The sequence below is a fragment of the Bubalus kerabau genome, chromosome 17 (genome assembly GCF_029407905.1).
Source record: "Bubalus kerabau isolate K-KA32 ecotype Philippines breed swamp buffalo chromosome 17, PCC_UOA_SB_1v2, whole genome shotgun sequence".
Taxonomy (NCBI): domain Eukaryota; kingdom Metazoa; phylum Chordata; class Mammalia; order Artiodactyla; family Bovidae; genus Bubalus; species Bubalus kerabau.
In genome coordinates, this window is record NC_073640.1 from 43183440 (window position 1) to 43202787 (window position 19348).

Below are 19348 nucleotides of genomic sequence, written 5' to 3' on the forward strand. Positions count from 1 at the left end.
TATTGAAGGATAATTGCTTTACAGAATTCTGTTATTTCCTGTCAAACCTCAACATGAATCAGCCATAGATATACATATGTCCCCTCCCTCTTGAACCTCCCTCCCATCTCCCTCCCCATCCCACCCCTTTAGGTTGATGCAGAGCCCCTGTTTGAGTTTCCTGAGCCATATAGCAAATTCCCATTGGCTATCTATTTTACATATGGTAATGTAAGTTTCCATGTTACTCTTTCCATACATCTCACCCTCTCCTCCCCTCTCCCCATGTCCATAGGTGTGTTCTCTATGTCTCTTTCTCCATTGCTGCCCTGTAAATAAATTCTTCAGAACCATTTTTCTAGATTATGTATATGTGCATTAGAATATGATGTTTATCATTCTCTCTCTGACTTACTTCACTCTGTATAATAGGTTCCAGGTTCATCCACCTCATTAGAACTGACTCAAATGTGTTCCTTTTTGTGGATGAATAATATTCCATTGTGTATATGTACTACAACTTCTTTATCCATTCATCTGTCGATGGACATCTAGCTACTGTAAATAGTGCTGCAATGAACAGTGGGATACATGTGTCTTTTCCAATTCTGGTTTCCTCAGGGTATATGCCTAGGAGTGGGATTGCTGGGTCATATGGTGGTTTTATTCCTAGTTTTTAAAGGAATCTCCATACCATTTTCCATAGTGGCTGTACCAATTTACATTACCACCAACAGTGCAAAAACATTCCCTTTTCTCCACACCCTCTCCAATATTTATTGTTTGTAGACTTTTTGATGACAGCCATTCTGACCGGTGTGAGATGATATCTCATTGTGGTTTTGATTTGCATTTCTCTAATAATGAGTGATGTTGAGCATCTTTTCATGTGTTTGTTAGCCATCTGTATGTCTTTCTAGGTCTTTTTCCCACTTTTTGTTTGGCTTGTTTGTTTTTCTGGCATTGAGTTGTATGAGCTGCTTGTATATTTTGGAAATTAATCTTTTGTCAGTTGTTTCATTTGCTATTATTTTCTCCTGTTCTGAGGGTTGTCTTTTCACCTTGCTTATAGTTTCCTTTGCTGTGCAAAAGCTTTTAAGTTTAATCAGGTCCCACTTGTTTACTTTTGCTTTTATTTGCATTACTCTAGGAGGTGGATCATAGAGGATCTTGCTTTGATTTATGTCATTAAGTGTTCTGCCTATTAGTATTCCTCTGCTTTATTGACTATGCCAAAGCCTTTGATTGTGTGGATCAAAATAAACTGTGGAAAATTCTGAAAGAGATGGGAATACCAGACCACCTGACCTGCCTCTTGAGAAACCTGTATGCAGGTCAGGAAGCAATAGTTAGAACTGGACATAGAACAACAGACTGGTTCTAAATAGGAAAAGGAGTATGTCGAGGCTGTATACTGTCACCCTGCTTATTTAACTTCTGTGCAGAGTACATCATGAGAAACACTGGACTGGAAGAAGCACAAGCTGGAATCAAGATTGCCAGGAGAAATATCAATAACCTCAGATATGCAGATGACACCACCTTGATGGCAGAAAAGAGGAACTAAAAAGCCTCTTGATGAAAGTGAAAGAGGAGAGTGAAAAGATTGGCTTAAAGCTCAACATTCAGAAAATGAAGATCATGGCATCTGGTCCCATCACTTCATGGAAAATAGATGGGGAAACAGTGTCAGACTTTATTTTTTGGGCTCCAAAATCATTGCAGATGGTGACTGCAGCCATGAAATTAAAAGATGTTTACTCCTTGGAAGGAAAGTTATGACCAACCTAGATAGCATATTCAAAAGCAGAGACATTACTTTGCCAATAAAGGTTCGTCTAGTCAAGGCTATGGTTTTTCCTGTGCTCATGTATGGATGTGAGAGTTGGACTGTGAAGAAAGCTGAGTGCCAAAGAATTGATGCTTTTGAACTGTGGTGTTGGAGAAGACTCTTGAGAGTCCCTTGGACTTCAAGGAGATCCAACCAGTCCATTCTGAAGGAGATCAGCCCTGGTTGTTCTTTGGAAGGAATGATGCTAAAGCTGAAACTCCAGTACTTTGGCCACCTCATGTGAAGAGTTGACTCATTGGAAAAGACTCTGATGGTGGGAGGGATTGGGGGCAGGAGGAGAAGGGGACGACAGAGGATGAGATGGTTGGATGGCATCACGGACTCGATGGACGTAAGTTTGAGTGAACTCCAGGAGTTGGTGATGGACAGGCAGGCCTGGAGTGCTGCGATTCATGGGGTCACAAAGAGTCAGACACGACTGAGCGACTGAACTGAACTAAACTGAAGAGTTTTATAGTTTCTGGTCTTACATTTAGGTCTTTGGTCCATTTTGAGTTTATCTTTGTGTGTGGTGTTAGGAAGTGTTCTAATTTCATTCTTTTACATGTAGCTGTTCAGTTTTCCCAGCACCATTTATTGAAGAGGCTGTCTTTGCCCCATTGTATATTCTTTCCTCCTTTGTCAAAAATAAGGTACCCATAGATGCATGGGTTTATTTCTGGGTTTTCTGTGTTGTTCCATTGGTCTATATTTCTGTTTTTGTGCCAGTACCGTTCTATCTTGATGACTGTAGCTTTGTAGTATAATCTGGAGTCAGGAAGGTTGATTCCTCCAGCTCCATTATTCTTTTTCAAGACTGCTTTGGCTATTTGGGGTCTTTTGTGTTTCCATATGAATTGTGGAATTTTTTGTTCTAGTTCTGTGAAAAATACCACTGGTAATTTGATAGGGATCACATTGACTCTGTAGATTGCATTTGGTAGTATAGTCATTTTCACCATGTTGATTCTTCCTACCCAGGAACATGGAATATCTCTCTGTCTGTTTATGTCATCTTTGATTTCTTTCATTAGTGTCTTATAATTTTCTGTGTACAGTTCTTTTGTCTCCTTAGGTAAGTTTATTCCTAGATATTTAATTCTTTTTGTTGCAGTGGTAAATGGGATAGATTCCTTAATTTCTCTTTCTGATATTTCATTGTTAGTATATATAAATGCAAGTGATTTCTGTGTATTGATTTTGTATCCTGAAACTTTGCAAAATTCACTGATTAGCTCTATTAATTTTCTGATACTATCTTTAGGGTTTTCTATGTACAGTATCATGTCATCTGCAAACAGTGAAAGCTTTACTTCTTCTTTTCCGATCTGGATTTCTTTTATTTATTTTTCTTCTCTAACTGCTGTAGCTAGTACTTCCAGAACTATGTTGAATAATACTGGTGAGAGTGGACACCCTGTCTTGTTCCTGATCTTAGGGAGAATGCTTTCAGTTTCTCACTATTGATAATAATGTTTGCTTTAGGCTTATATATATGGCCTTTACTACGTTGAGGTAGGTTCCTTCTATGCCCATTTTTTGAAGAGTTTTAATCATAAATGGTGCTGAATTTTGTCAAAGGCTTTTTCTGCATCTATTAAGATTATCAGTTCAGTTCTGTTCAGTCACTAATCCATGTCTGACTCTTTGCGACCCCATGAACTGCAGCACGCCAGGCCTCTCTGTCCATCACCAACTCCCAGAGTCTACCCAAACCCATGTCCATTGAGTCAGTGATGCCATCCAACCATCTCATCCTCTGTCGTCCCCTTCTCCTCCTGCCCTTAATCTTGCCCAGCATCAGGGTCTTTTCAAATGAGGCAGCACTTTGCATTAGGTGGAGAAAGTATTGGAGTTTCAGCTTCAACATCAGTCCTACCAATGAACACCTAGGACTGATCTCCTTTAGGATGTACTGGTTGGATCTCCTTGCAGTCCAAGGGACTCTCAACAGTCTTCTCCAACACCACAGTTCAAAAGCATCAATTCTTCAGCGCTCAGCCTTCTTCACAGTCCAACTCTCACATCCATACATGACCACTGGAAAAACCATAGCCTTGACTAGATGGACCTGTGTTGGCAAAGTAATGTCTCTGCTTTTCGATATGCTATCTACGTATGTGAACCGTGAACTTCCTGATGTTCAAGCTGGTTTTAGAAAAGGCAGAGGAACCAGAGATCAAATTGCCAACATCTGCTGGATCATGGAAAAAGGAAGAGAGTTCCAGAAAAACATCTATTTCTGCTTTATTGACTATGCCAAAGTCTTTGACTGTGTGGATCACAATAAACTGTGGAAAATTCTTCAAGAGATGGGAATATCAGACTACCTGATCTGCCTCTTGAGAAATTTGTATGCAGGTCAGGAAGCAAGAGTTAGAACTGGACATGGAACAACAGACTGGTTCCAAATAGGAAAAGGAGTACGTCAAGGCTGTATATTGCCACCCTGTTTATTTAACTTATATGCAGAGTACATCATGAGAAACACTGGACTGGAAGAAGCACAAGCTGGAATCAAGATTGCCAGGAGAAATATCAATAACCTCAGATATGCAGATGACACCACCTTGATGGCAGAAAGTGAAGAGGAACTCAAAAGCCTCTTGATGAAAGTGAAAGTGGAGAGTGAAAAAGTTGGCTTAAAGCTCAACATTCAGAAAACGAAGATCATGGCATCTGGTCCCACCACTTCATGGGAAATAGATGGGGAAACAGTGGAAATAGTGTCAGACTTTATTTTTCTGGGCTCCAAAATCATTGCAGATGGTGACTGCAGCCATGAAATTAAAAGATGTTTACTCCTTGGAAGGAAAGTTATGACCAACCTAGATAGTATATTCAAAAACAGAGACATTACTTTGCCAATAAAGGTCCGTCTAGTCAAGGCTATGTTTTTTCCTATGGTCAGGTATGGATGTGGGAGTTGGACTGTGAAGAAGGCTGAGCGCCAAAGAATTGATGCTTTTGAACTGTGGTGTTGGAGAAGACTGTTGAGAGTCCCTTGGACTGCAAGGAGATCCAACCAGTCCATTCTGAAGGAGATCAGCCCTGGGATTTCTTTGGAAGGAATGATGCTAAAGCTGAAACTCCAGTACTTTGGCCACCTCATGTGAAGAGTTGACTCATTGGAAAAGACTCTGATGCTGGGAGGGATTGGGGGCAAGAGGAGAAGGGGACAACGGAGGATGAGATGTCTGGATGGCATCACTGACTTGATGGACGTGAGTCTCAGTGAACTCCGGGAGTTGGTGATGGACAGGCAAGCCTGGCGTGCTGCGATTCATGGGATCACAAAGAGTCAGACACGACTGAGCAACTGATCTGATCTGATCTGATCTGATCTAGGTTGGTCGTAACTTTTCTTCCAAGGAGTAAGTGTCTTTTAATTTCATGGCTGCAGTCACTGTCTGCAGTGATTTTGGAGCCCAGAGAAATAAAGTCAGCCACTGTTTCCACTGTTTCCCCATCTATTTGCCATGAAGTGATGGGACTGGATGCCATGATCTTCGTTTTCTGAATGTTGAGCTTTATCATTTGGTTTTTGTCTTTCAATTTGTTAATATGGCGTATCACATTGATTGATTTGGGTATATGAAGAATCCTTGCATTCCTGGAATAAACCCAACTTGATCATGGTGTATGAGCTTTTTGATGTGTTGCTGAATTCTGTTTGCTAAAATTTTATTGAGGATTTTTGCATCTATGTTCATCAGTGATGTTGGCCTGTAGCTTTCTTTTTTTGTGTTGTCTTTGTCTGGTTTTGGTATCAGGATGATGGTGACCTGGTAGAATGAGTTTGGAAGTATTCCTTCCTCTGTAATTTTTTGAAAGAGTTTTTGAAGAATAGGTATTAGCTCTTCTCTATATGTTTGATAGAATTCTTCTGTGAAGCCATCTGGTCCTGGGCCTTTGTTTTGGGGGAGATTTTTGATCACAGCTTCAATTTCAGTGCTTGTAACTGGGTTGTTCATAATTTCTATTTCTTTCTGGTTCAGTCTTGGAAAATTGAACTTTTCTAAGCATCTTTGCATTTCTTCCAGGTTATCCGTTTTATTGCCATATAGTGGTTCATAGTAGTCTCTTATAATCCTTTGTATTTCTGCATTGTCTGTTGTAAGCTCTCCTTTTTCATTTCTAATTTTGTTGATTTGATTCTTCTCTCTTTTCTTGATGAGTCTGGCTAAAGGCTTGTCAATTTTATCTTCTCAAAGAACCATCTTATAGTTTTATTAATCTTTACTATTGTTTCTTTCATTTCTTTTTCATTTATTTCTGCTCGGATCTTTATTTCTTTCCTTCTACTAATTGTGAGGTTTTTTTCCCTTCATTTTTCCAGCTGTTTTAGGTGTAAAGTTAGGCTGTCTATTCGATGTTTTTCTTGTGTCCTGAGGTAGGATTGTATGGCTTGAAACTTCCCTCTTATAACTGCTTTTGCTGCATCACATAGGTTTTGAGTTGTGTTTTCATTGTAATTTGTTTCTAGAAATTTTTTTATTTCCCTTTTGATTTCTTCAGTAACCTGTTGGTTATTTAGAAACGTGTTGTTTAATCTCCATGTGTTTGTGTTTCTTACAGTTTTTTTCTTGTAATTGATATCTAGTGTCATAGCATTGTGGTTGGAGAAGATGTTTGATACGATTTCAATTTTCTTAAATTTACTGAGGTTTGATTTGTGACCCAAGATGTGGTCTATCCTGGAGAATGTTCCATGTGCACTTGAGAAGAAGGTGTATCCTTCTGCATTTGGATGAAATGTCCTGAAGATATCAATGAGATCCCTCTCATCTAATGTATCATTTAAGCCTTGTGTTTCCTTATTAATTTTCTCTTTTGATGATCTGTCCATTGGTGTAAGTGGGGTGTTAAAGTCTCGTACTATTATTGTGTTACTGTCAATTTCTTCCTTTATGTCTATTAGTGTTTGTCTTATGTATTGAGATGCTCCTATGTTGGGTGCATAGATATTTACAATTGTTATGTCTTCCTCTTGGATTGGTCCTTTGATCATTATGTAGTGTCCTTTCTTATCTCTTGTAATCTTCTTTATTTTAAGGTCTATTTTGTCTGATATGAAGATTGCTACTCCAGCATTCTTTTGCTTCACATTTGCAAGTATATTTTTGGAATATATTTTTCCATCCTCTCACTTTCAGTCTATTTGTGTCTTTAGGTCTGAAGTGGGTTTCTTGTAGACAGCATATATATATGGGTCTTGTTTTTGTATCCATTCAGCCAGTCTGTGTCTTTTGGTTGGAGCATTCCATTTACTTTTAAAGTAATTATTGACATATATATTCCTATTGCCATTTTCTTAAATGTTTAGGGTTGATTTTGCAGATCTTTTTTCTTCTCTTGTATCTCTTGACTATATAAGTCCCTTTAACATTTGTTGTAAAGCTGGTTTGGTGGTACTGCTTGTCTGAAAAGCTTTTGATTTCTCCCTCAGTTTTGAATGAGATCCTTCCTGGGTACAGTAATCTTGGTTGTAGATTTTTCCCTTTGAGTACTTTAAATATATCCTGCCATTCCCTTCTGGTCTGCAGAGTTTCTGCTGAAAGATCAGCTGTTAAACATATGGAGTTTCCCTTGTATGTTACTTGTTGCTTCTCCTTGCTCCTTTTAATAGTCTTTCTTCGTGTTTAGTCTTTGTTAGTTTGATTAGGAGCCTGGTAGGCTGCAGTCCATGGGGTTGCTAAGAGTCGGACACGACTGAGAGAGTTCACTTTCAGTCTTTACTTTCATGCATTGGAGAAGGAAGTGGCAACCCACTTCAGTGTTCTTGCCTGGAGAATCCCAGGGACAGGGGAGCCTGGTGGGCTGCTGTCTATGGGGTCACACAGAGTCAGACATGACTGAAGTGACTTAGCAGCAGCAGCAGCAGCAGCAGTTTGATTAGTATGAGGCTTGGCATGTTTCTCCTTGGGTTTATCCTGTATGGGACTCTTTGTGCCTGTTGGACTTGATTGACTATTTCCTTTTTCATTTTGGGGAAATTTTCAACTATAATCTCTTCAAAATTTCTTATATCCTTTCTTTTTCTCTTCTTCTTCTGGGGCCCCCTATAATTCAAGTGTTGGTGCATTTGATGTTGTCCCAGAGGTCTCTGAGACTGTCCTCAGTTCTTTTCATTCTTTTTACTTTATTCTGCTCTTCAGAAGTTATTTCCACCATTTTATCTTCCAGCTCACTGATTCGTTCTTCTGCTTCAGATATTCTGCTATTGATTCCTTCTAGAGTATGACACGACTGAGTGACTGAACTGAACTGAACCGAGAGTATTTTTAATTTCAGTAATTGTGTTGTTTGTCTCTGCATGTTTATTCTTTAATTCTTCTAGGTCTTTGTTAATTGATTCTTGCACTTTCTCCATTTTGTTTTCAAGGTTTTTGATCATCTTTACTATCACTATTCTGAATTCTTTTTCAGGTAGTTTGCCTAGTTCCTCTTCATTTATTTGGACATCTGTGTTTCTAGTTTGTTCCTTCATTTGTATAGTATTTTTCTGCCTTTTCATTTTTTTTTAAACTTATTGTGTTTGAGGTCTCCTTTTTCCAGGCTTCAAGGTTGAATTCTTTCTTCCTTTTGGTTCTGCCCTCCTAAGGTTGGTCCAGTGGTTTGTGTAAGCTTCTTATAGGTTAAGATTTGTGCTGAGTTTTTGTTTGTTTTTCCTCTGATGGGCCAGGCTGAGTGAGGTGGTAATCCTGTCTGCTGTTGATTGGGTTTGTATTTTTGTTGTTTGGATGAGGCGTCCTGCCCAGGGGGTGCTAATGGTGGTTGAGTGATGCTGGGTCTTGTATTCAGGTGGTTTCCTTTGTGCAAATTCTCACTATATGATACCCTCTAGGGTTAGTTCTCTGGTAGTCGAGGGTCTTGGAGTCAGTGCTCCCACTCCAAAGGCTCAGGCTTGATCTCGTTCAGGGGTGACTCTTGTTTAAGGAAATGTCCCTGTTGTATGTCTGTGGCTTAGAGTTGTATGTTGTGGCTTCTTTCAAGCCTGAACAACTGTGGTAGTGGCCTGGTAGCCCGCTCGGGTGTCCAGGTGGATGACTGAGCAGCCCAGGCGGTGGCTTGGGTGTGGGCTCCCAACCATGGGATTTTTAAAGTTTTATTTGTGTTACATAAAAACTTAGTAATGTGCTGCAGAACAGGGTTCTTAGGAACACACACTAGTAAACAATGGACAACATTCATTCATTCACCTACCTGTTTTTTCCATTTAAAAAACACATACTGAGCATGTGTTTTGGGCCAGAAAGTGGGCAGATATTGAGGAGAGAGGCCCAGGTCATGGCCTAAGATGTTTATAGCCCTTGGAGAAGATGGACATGTTAATAGTGCATGCTGAGGAAAGGGACTGAGGGATGCTCCCTGAGAACAAAGGAAGTGCCTGGACTTTAGGGCCCGGACACCCCTGGGGGTTTCAGGATGAGTTGGGGGCAGGTCAGAGGGTACGGGCATTGCAGAAAGAGTAACCGCAACTGCAAAAGTTTGGAGGTGAAAGCAGTATCATGTGTTCAGGAAATGCCAGTGGCCTCTACTGATGGAGTGTACAGGGGTGAAGTGGATGGGGATTAAAGCATGAAGGTGCAAAAGGCCTGTTCAAGGAATTTGGCCGTGGGAAGGCGTTGTCCTGAGCTAACTCACATTGTGGATGATTCTGCACTTTTCTGGGTCGCACACTTTGGATTTGGGGCTTGTGCACCTCTCTTAGCCAGAGTTGCTTTTGGCTGAATTGAGGTGGTCATCCCCATTCACTTGCTTTAACAAGGGTACATTATAAGACCCTCTGTGGATTCAGGACAATGCTTGTTTCAAAATAATGTCATGTGCTACTGGTTTCATACTGAACCTGAGGCTTGCTTATCCTTCTAGCTTCTCTCCCCCACCAGGTGTATCAGGATGTGCCCGCTGTGCTGCTCTCGAGTCCCACGCCCTGTGGGATCATCCCCCCGCACAGCACGGTTCACATACCTCTGACCCTGGAGACCCAAGTCACTGGGGAATACAGGTCCACAGTTTACATCTCAACCTTTGGGAGCCAGGATCCCCCAATGGTGAGTGCCTGTTTTCAGAATTGCAGTTCTAAGTGCCGTGCTTCTTGTGGGGACATTCTAACCTTTGCCTGTAAGGTACTCACCATATTTGCATATCCTCTAGTTGTTGGTCTTCTACAGTTCTTTGATTTTCTCTCTGCAGTGGTAAAATACCAGGGCTGTTACTTCGGGAATCTGTTTTGTGGACACATCTGAAAATGGTGATTTATAGCAATTGATTTTTCTCACACATACAGACACACCTGGCCCCTCTCCAGACCCATGAAACCAGAATCTCTGAGGACAGAGGACGAGCACACCCCTTCTCAATAGTTCCTACTACAAAGCTAGGTATCCCTCGCTTGCTACATGTGGTCTCTGAGATTGATTTCCTCCACTGCTCACCAGATCTTTTCCTGTAGGTTATTGGATATGTATACACAACTGTATGCTACAGCATATCCTATTATATTCTTGGACTTATATTACCGATTAACCTTAATTACTCCAAGCCTGAGAAAAGGGAGACATGGAAAGCTCTCTGCTGCATGAGCTGAATCAAAGGATGAATCTTGAAGGAAGTTACCCAATAGGCTATGAATTCCTAGCCATCGGATTTACTTGGAAGCTGGGTGGTGTCAACATGCATTTGTTTGAAGTGATTCTGATTGCTTAGAGAGTATAATAAACTAGGGTTTTGCTTTTATCTCTTCCATATAAGATCATGTAGATAAGCCATCTGACATAAAGCAGCATCATTAAGCTGAAAGGTGCCACAGTCCAGGTAACCTGCTAGCCTACACACCTGCCCTGCACAGATGCAGCACAGATGTACCTTGCTGAGCAGGAAACATTTTATGAAAGAAAAAGACCCCCTTCCTTGGGCAGACAGAGTGCCTGGCCGAGAGCACAGCAGAAGGGAAGGAGAACAAGGCAAATCTCAGTCCCTAAGCTGCACAGCTTTGGGTGGTGGGTGCCCCTGTCGTAATGCTAGCACAGCAAAAGGACTGGGACCCAGTTAGCCACATCCAGCCCTGAAGCGCTGGTCCCTAACCCCTCAGTGTTCCTGAGACTGGACTTCTGGTGGCACATACTGAACTGCTATTCTGGTTTCCCATCGGTGTGCGGCTCTGGGCTGACCCAGGGAAGCAAAGCTTTATTTTAAGGGAGGAATTCCATGCTACATCCACGGGTCTGATCAGAGGGGCCATCCTTGTGACCCTTCACTACAGAATATCAGGGAGAAGGACTGTCAATTCTAATAGCAACCTTTTATGTCCCTGCTTTTTATAAAGGGATGCTTAGAAGGTTCCGTTTCAATTTGATTTTAAAGGCCCACCATTTCAGCCATTCCTGTATTCTTTCTCTTGCATGGACTGCAGGTATGTCACTTAAAGAGCATCGGAGAAGGCCCAGTTATCTATGTACATCCCAGTCAAGTTGACTTTGGCAATATCTACGTCCTGAAGGACTCCCTCAGGGTTCTCAACTTGTCTAACCAGTCCTTCATCCCCGCATTTTTCACGGCACACATGGTGAGTAGATTGTGCGCTGTCACGTGACGAAAACACAGCTTTGCCTGTATCTTGGAGGCAGTGGCCTTATTTCAGCAGCATGTCTTTGAAAATGATCTACAGAAGCAGAGATTTACATAGTTCAACTGCATTAAACTGTGTTATTCTCATCCCTAATTCCTCTTCATTATAACCCACTCCTGGGTATGTCTCTTAAAAAAAAAAAAAACCAAAAGCACTAATTAAAAAAAGACACACTCACGCCTATGTTTATAGCAACATTATTGACAATTGCTAAGACATGGAGACAACTATGCCTGGCTTTTCATTTTTTCAAAGCATTCTCTTTTTTCTGTGTATTAAAGTAAAAGACATGTTTTAACACTTAAACTCATTGATTTATAGTCAAACCTCTTAACTATTTTTTATAATGGTTTACATATTACTAGTGAGCACCGACAAAAGACACTAAAATGTATCTTTATGAGAGAGCAGAGTTCTTATGTCTTAGCCTTAATTGTGAACAAAATCTATAGAATAAACTCATAGGAATAAGGGAATAAGAGAATAACATCCTAATTTATCAAGATGGGCATCTTCTCTCTTATCATGTAAAAGTCATAGCCATTCCAAAATGGACCACTCTCTCCCTAAGCCTACCAAGTGACTCTTTCAGTCACAAGAGGCTACCAGTGGCAGTGAGGTCAAGAGACTTCCAGAAGCAACGGTTTGTACTTGGCAGACAGCTGTAAGCCCCTCACGCCGACCCTCATTTGAGACCTTTTTTACTTTGGCATAACTAAATGTGAAACTCATAAGACAGATTCCAGCAGGTCATACTGATTATAAACTACTCTAGGAGAAGGAAAGCTATTGATTACATGATGGGTCAGCACCTTCCCTGAATTTGGAGTGACAGCTCTGCTGATTAAATATGATTAGTTCAAGTATAAGCTCGAGCCAGAATGAAAGGAGGCTTGATTTCCTTGTCAGCAAAGAGCTAGCCAGAAAAATAAAAGAAAAATATATTGGTTTCCTGCATGCTTTATAAGCCTTTCCATCTTCATTCTGCCTACTCCAGCTCTTAATTAGCTTTAGCAAATTGTTTTTGCTAATTAGTTATTATTCAGGCATACACTTAATACTTGTCACCACAGAGGGAGATTAAGGCAAAATTTCCTTCATATGGACCAAATGTGGCTTTTTTATTTCAAGTTCTACTTTCCCTCCTCCATACAAATCTATAACTTCTTCCCCATCGCCAGCATCACCATCAGCAGAACTGCAGTGGACTAAATGTTTGTGCCCTGTGCCACCCCCCAACCCCTGCCACCACCAACTCATGTATTGACATCCTAACCCTCAATGTGATGGTATTAGGAGGTGAAGTTTTGGGGAGGTAAATAGGTCATGAGGATCGAGTCATCATGAATGAGATTAGTGCCCTCACAAAAGAGACCTCAGAGAGCTCTCTCACCCTCTCCATCACTTAAGGCTACAAAGAAAAAAATGGCTGTCTACAACCTGGAAGAGACCTCACACCAGAACCTGACTATATTGACACTCTAATCTCAGACTACCAACCAGAACAGTGAGAAAGAAATTTCTGTTGTTTGTAAACCACCCAGTATAGTATTCTGTTAGAGCAGTCTACATCGACTAAGACACCAACTCATGTTACTCTTAAGGGATGCCTGTCATTGTCACTATAAACTAAAGAATTTATTCTGCCTGTTTGTGCACTGACAGTAGACAGTCATCCTCAATAATAAGCTAGTACAAAATGAAACACACTTTTATGTAATGAGAAAAGACAGATGCATTAAGGAGCATGGTGTAAAGGTTTACTAATGGTATGAAATCCTGACACACATACATAAAGATCAGATGGAGTTGATCGGGGAGCAAGTCTATTCTTCCTCAGTGCCATTTTATCTTCTCTGTCACAAGTGAAAGGGAAGAGACTGGAGAGGCATCTGTAACATGGTAGAGCTCTCTGTACAATGGCATTTGGGATATTTTTTTAAATGTTGGTTGTGATGAAATTGTATGCAGCATTGTTTTATGCTTTGAAAGGAAAAAATCCTCCTCTGGAATGTTAGGATATTAAATTGAAATGAGTCTGGGAAAGAAGGGCAACATTTATCTGAGGGTCTTACATACAGTAGTCACTCAGCAAACAGTGGTTGAGTATCTGAGAGCTGCAGAAGTATTCTGTACCATCAACAGTATGGGTTCTAGTCAGACACATCTGGAATCAAGCCCTAAGTCTGTGTGTGCTAATTCTGGGCACATTGTTTAATCTTTCTGAGGCTTTGGTTCCTTCTCTTTCAGTGGAACTAATAATGGCATCTAGAAGATTAAACATGATAATCTATGTAGAAAGAGCCTGGCGAAAAATAAACATCAGCATTCAGTAAATGGTAGTTTTGATTATTAATGTTGACAGACAAAAAGGTCTAGGTGAAATGGCTTATGGAAAGACTTTTTTATTTTTCTGACACTATATCTTAAGATTTTTTCTATTTCTTAGATAAGAAAGAAAAAGAAATAAGGCACACTCGGAGAGGCCTTAAGATTTCAAATTTAACTGATCCACATAGTACAGTGCTCTATCAGATGGGAGCACTATTGCTGCCTTTTTTCTTACTCTTCATTTGTTTCTGTAATTTTTGACAGTGAAGCCAGCTTATAAAATATAAAACATTTTTATTGATGAATCCATATGTGTTCTTCTACACCAAAGAAAAGAGATTTATTAGCAAATAACTTACTTTAGAAATTTTAGGTTCATTAGCTTTCTGATTCTCGGAGCTTATTTATTCATGTATTTGTGCAGATGCTTCCTGGCACCATGTAAATCATATCTGTGTGCTCAGAGCAGTCCTAGTTCTTTTGTTTAACTATCTTCATGTCTTGTGTTTGACTGAACACCTTTGACTGAGTCTTGAGAAGGCAGTGATTTTCAGAAAGAACATTATTGTCCCTGTTGAAAGATACCTCCTTGTAGCCTTAAAAGATTATTGGTAATCTTAAGAGCTGTGTAATCATAAGAGCTATGTAAGTTACAGAAACCTGTTTCCCTCATATAATCAAACTCTGCTGGCCTTAAAATTCTCACAGACTTCCCCCTACCCCCACTCCCTGCAAAGGGGCAAATTAAGAAGTAGGACAGTTGCTTGACCAATAGGAACTCTCAGCATCTCAGTGACCAAGCCCTTTCAATCAATCTGTCATTCTAAACTCCTTCCCTCTAAGAACAGGGAGAAAGTCTGGGCACAATATGAAAAATCACAAGTTTAAGGGAATGATGGAGCAACAATGCCAGTGACAACAACCCAGAAGAAAAAGGAAGTTAAGAAATTTAAACCCAGCATTTATGACTGCTCTGGTTTCCCTGGTGGCTCAGACAGTAAAGCACCTGCCTGCAATTTGGGAGACCCGGGTTCGATCCCTGGGTCAGGAAGATCTCCTGGAGAAGGAAATGGCAACCCACTCCAGCACTCTTGCCTGGAAAATTTCCATGGACTGAGGAGCCTGGGGGGCTACAGTCCATGGGGTCGCAAAGAGTCAGACACGACTGAGCGACTTCACTTTCTTTCACTTTTCTATATAGTACCAGAAGAGGTTGAAAACTAAAAGGAGCTTTCAGAAAACTCATTGATCTAAGAAGATAAATACTGGAATCAAGACAGGCTAGAGAGATAAAAACTGGAGAAAAATGAACTTGGTAAAACTCTCAAACTTTTGGTTCCGACTAGGAAAAGCTATATTCTGGAAACAAAAGTGACCTAATGCAGACCTCATAATCTCTGTCTGGATGAAGGAGTTCCAGGATTCCTAGTTCCTTCCACATCTTTCTTAGAAGCAAATATATGTTCTTACCAGAAGATGACAACATGATTCTAAGCCTCAAAATATCTCTACAGTTTTCATATACAATGTCAAACAGTTAATTTTAAAATTACCAAGCATAGGATACAAATTAACATAATGCTTAATATACTCAAGGAAATAAAAGGCACAATTTAGAATTTTGGTAGAGATCTAGAAAGTATAAAAGAGAACAAATGGGAATTGAAAACCTGAAAAATGCAATTGAAATTAGGAACTTAGTAGATGAGTTTAACTGTGCATTACATACAGATGAATAGATAACTGTGGAAGTGAAAGTTCAGAAGGAGCTACTCAAAATGAAAATGTAGACAAGTTGGTAAAACAGACAAACTCAGAGAGAGAGGGAAAGGGAAAAAAGCTGTCATTGCCTTCCACAGAAGCAAATGGATAGGGCTCAAACTGCCCAGGTAAGAAGTAACAGTAGATTATAGATGAGAAGGCAAACAGCAAAAGAAAATGCTGAAAATTGACAGCGGTTGCTGTCATTAATGAGCAACAGGGGGATTGATAAGGCTGGGAGGTGGGGTGCAAGAGACTTCTGTTTTTCACAAAAATGCCTTTTCTAGAACCATTTAACTCTGTAAATTGTGTAATGCATATATCTCATAAAAATAAGATTTAAAAATTTAAATCATGCTGCAAGACAGTATGTAGAAGTATGCTACCATTTATGCAAGAAAAAGTATATAAGAAAAAATATAAATATGTATATTTTTTAGTTTTGTTTATAAAGTTTCTCTGAAAAGACAGGCAGAAAACTGGAAACAATGGCTGCCTCTGGGAATGGTAACTAGTGGTCCTGTGCAGGAGAGAGAGACTCATTAGAATCCATTTAAATTCAACACTGGGACATGCATTATTTATTTTTCCAAGAAAAAGCTTCTAAGAAAGAAAGAAACTGGGAATGAAACTAAAGGAGAACAAGCAGAGTTAAAATTAAATGGGCCCTAAAGAGAAGGGTTATCATATCCTTTTAGGATGTGTAATTTATTCAAGAAACAAAAGTGTGTCTTCCCTGTTACACAAATTAGCATCCTTATAAAACAAACAGAAATTAATAAAAGAAAAAAAGTCACTCATATGGCACCCTACCAATAACCGCCATTAAGCTTTTGGTATACATCTTCCAAAACTGTACTGTGTGTGTCTGTCTGTGTATTCCTATCCCCCACCATCAATACTACTTCATTACCAGCTATTTTTATTCAACAGTGTGGTATAGTCAGTTTCTGACATGAATTATTAAGGAATATTCCTACACAGATCATTTACAGTGACTGACTTGATTGCATCATTGGGCTTCACCGCAGTTGATTTAGCTAATCGCCTACCGATAGGTGGTTTCCAGCTTTTCACCACTGTAAACAATGTTCACATCCTAATTGCTGCTCCCATCTTTAGCTGTTTCCTTAGACTAAATTCCTAGAAATGCAATTGCTGGATCAAATGACATGAATGTAACTAAGTCTTGGTAAGTCTTTGGAAATTATCTCCTAGAAAATTTGTACCAGTTTATATCCTACCCCCCTCAGTGTTAAAGAAGGTTACCCTGTCCCAGACCCTTGCTGGCATTTTGTTTGCTAAATCTGGCAGATGAGGGGAAAAAAAACATATTGCTAGTTAAGTTTGTGTTTCTTTGGCTTACTGGTGATACTGAACATTTTCCATGTACTTGTTGACTAACAAGTATTTCTAAGTATCTTCCCCATGCCTGGGACTAATTGTGCTCACTGAAGGGAGAGGCATAAAAATGATCTCTTAGTTCATAAGATCATAAGAATGATCTCTTTCTTCAAAGAATTTTCAATCTCAAAAAAAGAAATGACTACAAAAACAACACAGTATTACAGCGTGCAGTGTTATACATAAGCACAGCGTAAGATGTGGCTAGTGAGTGAGTAAAGTCAAAGTCACTCAGTCATGTTCGACTCTTTGCGACCCCATGGACTATACAGTCCATGGAATTCTCCAGGCCAGAATACTGAAGTGGGTAGCCTTTCCCTTCTCCAGCGGATCTTCCTGAACCAGGAATCGAACCAGGGTCTCCTGCATTGCAGGCAGATTTTTTTTACCAACTGAGCTATCAGGGAAGCCTATAAGAAGTGGCTAATTCTCCCACAAAATTAAAAATGTTTATAGATGGGCACATTCGAGTGGAGAGTTGAGGGGTAAGGAGGAGGAGGACAGGGAAATGGGGTGTACATTTCCAAAGAGCAGCACAGTTAAATGCAGTGATGGTGTACCGCACCTTTGGGGCGATCCAGTGTGGCTGAGGCCAAGGATGCCTGTTGGAAACTGACAGCGCCTGGGAAGTAAGCCTACAAAAGTGCTCCTTAACAAAGAATTTGAAAGAGATCCTCCAGACCAGAGGCTCCTATCTGATGTGCCAGTCTTGATCGCAGGCTGCCTTTGTTTCAAACAAATTGGACTTCCCTGGTGGCTGAGATGCCCTGCAAATACAGGAGATCTGAGTTCAATCCCTGGGTCAGGAAGATCCCCTGGAGGACGGAATGGCAACCCACTCCAGTGTTCTTGCCTGGAGAATCCCGTGGACAGAGGAGCCTGGTGGGCTGCAGTCCATAGGGTTGCAAAGAATCGAACATGACTGAAGCGACTTAGCACACAGTGCCTTTGTTTCAAACAGAAAAGATGACAAATATCCACCATGTTTGGAGGTCCTTGAGCCCTGGAAATTATATATAAAGTTTGGGATATGTATTTAGAGTATGTTTGTATGTGGGAGGTGTGTGTTTGCGTGCGCACATTTTTCTTTGAAGAGATTCCATAGTTTTCCCAAAGAGGGGAAAAATCAGCACTACTAGTCCAGACATTGGAGAGCCACCCAGAATCTCCAGTAGGAGAGGCACAGGATCAGGTCTGTGAAAGACATTCCTGTCAACAAGTTAGGTTGGTCTGGGGGGTGGGGGTGGGACACAAACAGGAAGGTGGACCGGACATGAAATTTTGAATGATAACCTTCTAATAACCACCAGTTACTGAGTATTTATTCTGTGGTAGACAAAGTGCTTGGCACCCATTTTATTAAAAATTAGTACAGAGTCACCTGGCTACAAATGGGCAGAGTCTGCAGTTGACCTGTCGGTCTCCATGTGACTCTGAAGCCCTCTTTTTTAATCATGACCCTCTGTGCCTCTCTTCTAAGGCTCTGTCATCATTTCTTTTGCATTTTATTTCCTAACGTTCAGTTAATTATTTTAAGCAGCAAAGTGACTCACTTCAGGGCAGAGAACCATATGGCTAGAGATACCATTTAGAGGACAAAAAAACAGAAAGGCCTCGGTGACTGTTCATTGTTTTGTTCCACAAAGAATTGATCATCTGCTGAGATAATGGTATAAATCCAAAGAAATCCCTCACTCTGCACTTTGGTTCCTGTTGTTATTTGTGTCCTGTCATCCCGTGGAAGGAAATTCCTGCAGGTTTCAACTGGCAAGTGAGTCATTCTGGAGACAAGTGCACAGTGCTATTTACTTCAAGCTTCCTAGTCATTAGCTCTGCAGGATAGAAGGTCTGCCTGAGTGTATGCGTGCTCATTTATTGATAAAACGACATGTGCAAACACTTCTGTCTTTTGTGGAAAATATGAAATACACGATAGGGTAACTTATCAAAGCACTGGCTGCTTTACCTTGGGACCTGAGTGTTGGTTAAGAAGTGTGCTAATGCCCTGTTGTCAAATAAAAAGCAAATGTTAGCCTTAGATATGTGTAACCTCAGGGAGCAGGGATTAACACTCCTCACCAGTGGGCCTGGAATTCTGAAATGCAAAAGATCAAAACTTTTTGTGTTCTGCACAATCATATGCACATATGCATACCAACCACCTGTATGTGTTGTTCATGAGCTACTGTAATGACTGAAGCATTTTAGCCCCAATTCATAGAAGAAACAGAGGCAACTATTGCTGAAATTTTGGTAGAAGCCTTAGGAAAGCTTTTTTTTTTTTTTTAATCATTTTAGGAACAAATATTTGAAACTCTGCATTAGTTTTCTATTGCTAAGTAAATAATTACTACAGACTTAATGGCTTAATACAACACAGATGTATTACCTCAGTTTCCATGGGTCAG

General features: G+C 40.3%; 1 protein-coding gene across 1 annotated transcript in view; it reads left to right on the forward strand.

Moving 5' to 3' along the window:
- Positions 1-19348, forward strand: part of HYDIN (HYDIN axonemal central pair apparatus protein) — a 419919-nt gene that overhangs the window by 227323 nt on the left and 173248 nt on the right. Inside the window, 2 exon segments of the mRNA XM_055554109.1 lie at positions 9703-9867; positions 11229-11381. Of these exon segments, the coding sequence (XP_055410084.1) occupies positions 9703-9867; positions 11229-11381 (318 nt within the window).